Below are 7221 nucleotides of genomic sequence, written 5' to 3'. Positions count from 1 at the left end.
CACAGCCATATCTACCGGTATGTATAGGTTCGCGCATGCATAAAAGTTACCTTAGTTCGTTGTGTTTGTGACTTTAAACAGTGGATGTGCTTTAGTAAAGCTTTGTGCTTCATTCAGCATTATAAACCAGTTCTTACGCTAACGTTTTGACCAGCAATGTATCTCTCTTGCCTCACCATTTCTGTTTTCGAAAGAATTGAGATGTCCATGGCCTTCAAATCTTATCCTAGTGTTCTAATCCTTGGTGGTTGCGTGCGTGCTTGCGCTCTTATTCTCATTCTCTTTCCTGCGCAAACATACTGTATTTCCTGCATGCCTACTGCGTGTAGTTCTACTGCATAAAGTTTCGTAAATAAATTAGTTTGTTTTACAGAAATGGCCTACTGTCACACTGCATGCAGGCTATAACCAAAAGCACACATTTTGTAAATAAGCGGGTCGGGTATAATTTCGCGCAACACTGGTGTGTACCCGTGTGTGTATGTGTGCTTATGACATTTGCTGGCCGTTTTAACCTTGTAAACGTCATTTTTCGACAAGTTTTATTTGATTCACGTAGGGGGGAGGGCCTAGGAGAATTATTTTAACCTGATCGTCTGGCGATCGGCCCTCCCACCACCCCGCTAAATATCGTGCAGTGTGTAAGTGTAAGCTTTGCACCAATTTTACCAAACATGCCCTTAAGATGTATCGAGGCTGTTATTTGATATTGTTTCATAGGGCTTCAATGGTGGTGTTGAAGCCTATAATAGACAAATGTTTTCTTGTCAAGTACTCTGTGATATTTTTTATAATAAAGAGCACAAAAGAAATACATGTCCTCCATAGTAGAACTTTATGTAGGCCTACACATTCAGGAACAGATATTGGGTTCTGCCCAATATAAAAGTAAACGTAAAAGTAACGAGTAACGTAAAAAGTTACTTTCCGTAGAGGGTAACTAAGTAAAGTAACGGATTACTTTTTTAAGTAGTAACGAGTAACAAGCAAACACTACTTTTTAAAAGTAACTTCCCCAAACACTGCGGGTTAATATACAAAATCAATACATCGCCCTTGCTTTATCAGCGGAAGAGCTCTGCAATAGAAATGGAGAAACCAAACATGATCTGCTAGACTGTAAGTGAGTCCTTTATTTCAAGACAAATAAAAATACAAAACACATAGAAACAATGGTCAGCTGGTGTGTATCAACAAAAAAAGTGTGAATTCCAAGTACCTGACACTGCTTAAACACAAATTATCATAAAGAAGAAACAACAAAACTGAATTTTTTTTTTTGATGTTTTGATGTATAGTTTGAAAAAGCGAACTGTAACGTCACAAATTTGAATGTCTTTTGTGTCTGTCAAAATGTAATATAAAAGACTGCCCTACTTCCCTGCCATTGGGAAATAGGGTAAAATATACATGAACTGACAGTTAAATGGCAAGTCATAGTTAAGCCAACCACAAGTCCAGTCCAGTTCCAAAACAAAGAAAGACTATTTCTAACCTCTGCTGGCCGCACAAAGCAATACAGAACCAGTTGATGGAATTGAAAAACACTTGGCCATGTAATGAGAGATCAAAACTACTCCAATCATCCATTACTGCTTTCATCCATTACTGCTTTGGTGGCATTACTGCATCCACAATGCAATGAAATTAAAATAAGTAAGCTGCAAGTAATAAGTCTTGAATATTTGCCAACACTCATTAATGACATTCACATGGGACAAGATGCGGACAAAAAAATAGACATAACCCAGTCCTATATATACTAAATAATTATTTTTCAACTTAATTGGTTCAATCTACTTGTTCGCCATCTGGCTAAAAAATAAAAAAGGAGCAAACACTGATGTCATAGGTGTCTAAGCCACAGACAAACGTTTAAAATGGTACATGGGAGAAAAAGCTGGTGAAAGTGTAAAATGAGAATGTAGAGCATGCAATTAAATAACCCTATATTAATAGTGCTTTATGGAGACAATGCTCTTTCGGAAAAACATAATAATTGGACTCTTTGGCTGGTTTGACCAGCACACTGACAAAAACACTAATAAACTCATACTTTAAACAATGGCAAACCATTTTACTCCCACCAGATGGCAATCTCGTTTCGGTCTTGCGTTCTGAGGCATAAATGACGGTCTTGGTCAAATAAAGTCTTGGCAGAGCCATCTAAAGACCCTGGCAGAGCCATCTATACCTTGCTACTTGTTTTGGACCTGACAAAACTGGGCCTGGACAGTCCTTTAAAAATGTGGAGCTTTCCTGCTCCTGTAAGCTCAAAACTGTAGTCTGTGGTGATATATGGTAGGTCTCCTTCCACTCCAGACTGAAAGACAAAAGAGGAGGGCAATGCGGTCATCACTGTCTCTCAAAATTACATTTCCAATCATATCAGAATTACTCTATAATCAATCACTCACTCAATAATCACACTGTAATTAACACCAATGATTTCCAAGAATAACAGTTGGTACACTAGATTTACACAAATAGTGTTATCCTTAATTTTTCATTTAGCAAGTTTTACTACACAACAAGTAAACAAAATAATAAAAATAATATAGAGTAACTAGAGATGCAATTCCAAGGAATTTGTGATGCACAATATTATAGTTAAAACAGATAATGCAGAGATGGATAGTAAGGTGTTGCTAGGGTAGACATGGTGGTTGCTATGCTTATTAAAGCGGTTGCTATGCTATGGCTAGAGTACTCATGTTGGTCACTATGGAGGTTGCTAGGTAGTAATTATGTTGTATAATAACAGTTTTGCACAATAAATGTTCTTAAAACTACATACTACGTTTCTTTCTTTCTTTAAAAAAAATACATTTAGCTGTTTGGGTTTAAGTATAAGTATATATACTCTTTTGATCCCGTGAGGGAAATTTGGTCTCTGCATTTATCCCAATCCGTGAATTAGTGAAACACACTCAGCACTATGTGAACACACAGTGAGGTGATGCACACACTAATCCCAGCGCAGTGAGCTGCCTGCTACAACAGCGCCGCTCGGGGAGCAGTGAGGGGTTAGGTGCCTTGCTCAAGGGCACTTCAGCCGCTTCCTACTGGTCGGGGTTCGAACCGGCAACCCTCCGGTTACAAGTTCGAAGTGCTAATCAGTAGGCCACGGCTGGTCAACGTAACAAATTCTGAAATGGTTTTATTATAATTTTTGTATCGCAATATCGCAAGAGGCTGCAATATGGATTTTAGGCCATATCGCCCATCCCTAACCGGCGCCCACACAAACGGTAGTAACGACATCGAATAACAACGTGGATTTTGGTGCCTCATTTCGATGCTACTTAAATCTCTGGCGTTTTTTCTTCTTCTATTATTTTTTAATACGAGGCATCACTGCACGTAATGCGCCATCTCTAACGTCTTGCTGTGATAGCACCACATCCAGCAGGGCTCTAACATTTTTTTCCAGGAGCACTTGTGCGCCCAAGTTAAAAAAATTAGGAGCACAGACAAAAATCTGGGCGCAGTCAGTTCTGTACTTAACTTATACATAATGTAACACTACACTGCAGCTAACAGTTAAACATGCTAGTGCACCAATTGTGAAGATTAAGAATGACCGACAACATTTACAGTAAACAAGATTTTAAAGAATATCAGGACCTACTTTATTTTCCATTTGTTAATGTATTTGTAATTGTCCATTTGTTTTACATTTTGTTAATGTAAAATAATATAATGCTTTGGGATATTTGCATTTAGCCTGTATATCAAGTATCCTGCCAAATGTAATTTATTTATTTGTGAATCCATTTGTAGCAAATCCAAATATGCCCATTGTGACCTATCTGAATGCATACTGCCCAATACTACTACTAAAACATAACAGGTTGTCCCTGTTTGCTACAGCTATATTTCACATATTGCTGCCAATCAGTCAACTGGGCTAAAAGGCATGTTACTTTTCCTTCTCTCACTGCCTCCTGTTCCTTCTATATCTTTCTTCGTTAGGTACATTTAAATTTTTCCGATGAATTCAGTGGATTGAAGAAATTAGTTCTAGGCCTACTTTGCATCTTGGCTGGCTAGTCTAACTTTCCGCTTTTTCAGCACGCCCTAGTGAAGCGACTAGTGAGTCACAAAAAGGTAAAGCAATGCGAAACTGCTAACGTTGATGGGAGGTGTTGCTTTTTTGCTGCGTTCACAATGTGATTTTATGGTTCACACCAGTAATGTTTCTAAATGTTGCGATGTATTTTAGACAAACACTGACATTGTGAACGCAGCAAAAAAGCAACACCTCCCATCAACGTTAGCAGTTTCGCATTGCTTTACCTTTTTGTGACTCACTAGTCGCTTCACTAGGGCGTGCTGAAAAAGCGGAAAGTTAGACTAGCCAGCCAAGACGTAATCGCAAGACATGTAATTCGCACCAGTGCACCTAAATATTTTTGCACTCTCACGCCTTCACCCTGTCCAGATACAGTTAGCTAACGTGCACACTAGATGTATAAGCTTAAAGCAGAGTGGTGCACCACATAGGCTAGTGGACAGTGTTTGACAGCCCGCCTGAGCCCATGCCAAGTAGCTTATTTTAATGCAATATCACAAGCTCTTGTCAAAATCTAGCAGTAATATACACAAGCATTTCTCAAGAAATTAATACTTTAAAACAAAATGACTTGTCATTACGATCATTTAAATAACATAAAAATGTTTATGTATTTTATATGGCATTTAAGAAGCTTTCGTCTTTAGGTATAAAATTTACTTTTTAATCACAATTAATCTAGATTAATTCATTTCAAAATATGAGATTAATTATTATTATTTTTTTTAATCGTTTGACAGCCCTAATCAAAATATAAATTCTAATCAATATAATGTAACAGGAAGTCCTGGGAATGTACTGAGGTTCTGATCCTGAAATCTGACTGGTTAAACGCTACCGTCTCCCTCTCCCCACTTGTACTCACAATGTCAATCAAACCACTTAGTGATGAACGGAAGTGGGAAGTGATCGTGAAAACAGAGGCAGACGCTGAATCCATGATTTTCTCATCAGTTTGTATATACAAATACATGCATACAAATGCATAGAAATATATAAAGGAGCTCCTTTGACCTCATGCCTTTGTTTTTGCTGTGATATGCATTGTCAGCTGTTCCTGCATTGACATTGAATTTGCTACAGGTGGTCCGCAATCAAGGAGTAGAAACTCCTCAATGTTTTCTATGTGAAAATAAGACAACTGAGCTAAATTTCAAATGATATTTCAAATACAGTTTTTTTCATTTCAATACATTTGCAAAAGAAAAAAACTAAAATTCTGTTTTCACTTCGTCAATATGTTATTGAGTGTAGATTGATGAAGGGAAAATAAACAAATGATCTTAGCATAAAAAAGCAACATAAAATGCTAAATAAAAGTGAAGGAGTCTGAATACTAACTGGCTCCGAAATCTCAGATGGGTACAGTCAATATAAGAACAGGAGAACCAGTTCTAAACCTGCTTACTATAAGTTTCTACCCGAAGACTGAACAAGCATTCACTCTGAAAGATCAATAATTGTTAATGTTGTGATTAAAAATTCTAATGTCTAGTCTACCTGTATGGTAAGCAAGGCTTTAGGCAGGGAGATTTCGCCAAGCAGAAGGCAGTTGACTCGACTGAGCAGAGTGGGATGCACAGGCGTCACCAGAAGATAAAGGCCCCTTATCATATCCACACCCCTCAAAACACCTGCAACACAAGATTTAATGACACCATTCATTAGAAACTAAGCAGAGTGGATAGTCCTTCTTCAACTGCGAAGCCGATGGTCCAAATTGGCAAGGAGTGGCATTATTCAAATATTCATGCGTATACTCATTTGGCAAAGGTACACTACCGCTCAAAAGTTTGGGGTCACTTACACATTTTTGAAAGAAAAGTGCTGTTTTTTCAATGAAGATAACATAAATTAATCAGAAATACAGTCTAGACATTGTTAATGTGGTAAATTACTATTCTCGCAGGAAATGGCTGAAAATGGAATGGAATATTTTAATGGAATATCTACATATCATCTCTGGGCCTCTGTGTATCATATACACAGAGGCCCATTTCCAGCAACCATCAGTCCTGTGTTCTAATTATAGACAGAATACCAGCTGAGATCAGTTGCATTGTGTTTTTTGTGTTTTTTTTGTCAGGGCAGCACTTTTCAGATTACATTATGTACATAATTGCAAAAGGTTTCTCCACTGTTGTAGAAATGGCTAATCTTTAAATACCCCATGCCATTAAAATCCCATTTTCCTGTTGATTTTGAAATAACATAGGTCAAAATGAGTTTGTGACCTGTGGTAAGTTTTAGATCTATGCAGTTTGTCTGCTGTATGCAATAGCCAAATGAAAAGCAGAAAAATTGAGCCAATCTGGATAAGCGGTCATTGCTACGTAGCACTGCCTAATTATTATTCATCGTCCTGCCCACTTGGTTGGTTCGCAACCACCCACAGAAATTGACAGAATCTAGATTGAGCTAGTGCTAATATACATAGTTGCTATGGCAGAACGACGCAAACCTGTGTGTTATGCCTAAACAAAACATGTACATTGGATCTCCTGCCAAAGAAAGAGGAGTTGAGGGAGAAATGGTTAATTTATTTGTGGAGAAATATCGGAACACTATGGTACCAAATTAGTGCTGTGTTCCGCACATTTTGAAGAGGTTGCCCACCTCTCCACCAGCTGTAAGTACTTTTATCTACCACACTTTATAGGTCATGTAGTTACATATAACTTTTTTAAATAGGATTTCCTTGTGTAGACACTACCGTCATTTTGTATGCGTTCGATTAGCATTTTTGCCTGTTCCGGTTCGTAAGAAAAAAAAACTATGAATGGCGAATGAATGGGGTTTAGATCATAGACTGTATAGTCTATGGTTTCGATAATCATAAAATAAAATAACTAAATGAAATAACTGCTCGCGAGTCCCTGTGTCCGTTTCCTTTCAACAAAATTAGCGTGTATGTTGTCTCCGTGAGGACTTTACATCTGCTATATCTCTAAAATATGACTACTGCTATGCCTCTGTTACCAGCGAAAAGCCTTAAACTACAAACGGTCTCCGGCGCTGTCTCCTAGCTAAATGCGTCACAAAGGGAGCCGAAGCTAACCATAGTTAGCTTTTCCGAGCGGGGATAACAAGTTCTCACAATGATCACGCAGTTAAATAAAGTTAACATGTCGATTACCGGTTTGGCT

At 38.0% G+C, this 7221-nt stretch overlaps 1 protein-coding gene across 4 annotated transcripts in view; it reads right to left on the bottom strand.

The window, feature by feature from the left end:
* Positions 1-1110: 1110 nt before the first annotated feature.
* Positions 1111-7221, bottom strand: part of nol9 (nucleolar protein 9) — a 34083-nt gene continuing 27972 nt past the window's right edge. For all 4 annotated transcript variants that reach the window (XM_076276999.1, XM_076277002.1, XM_076276998.1 and 1 more), the window contains 2 exons: positions 5576-5709; positions 1111-2323 (listed from right to left, as the gene is read on the bottom strand). In XM_076276999.1, coding sequence (XP_076133114.1) covers positions 2189-2323; positions 5576-5709 — 269 coding nt within the window. In that variant the 3' untranslated portion in view covers positions 1111-2188. The remainder of the gene's footprint in view (positions 2324-5575; positions 5710-7221) is intronic.

This window comes from Alosa pseudoharengus, unplaced genomic scaffold, assembly GCF_046254945.1.
Source record: "Alosa pseudoharengus isolate Yale_2024_CS ecotype anadromous, Long Island Sound unplaced genomic scaffold, YU_APseudo_1.1 YU_APseudo_1.1_scf_9, whole genome shotgun sequence".
Classification (NCBI taxonomy): Eukaryota; Metazoa; Chordata; class Actinopteri; order Clupeiformes; family Clupeidae; genus Alosa; species Alosa pseudoharengus.
Note: the sequence above shows the minus strand (reverse complement) of the source record. Positions and strands in the feature narration are given on the sequence as shown.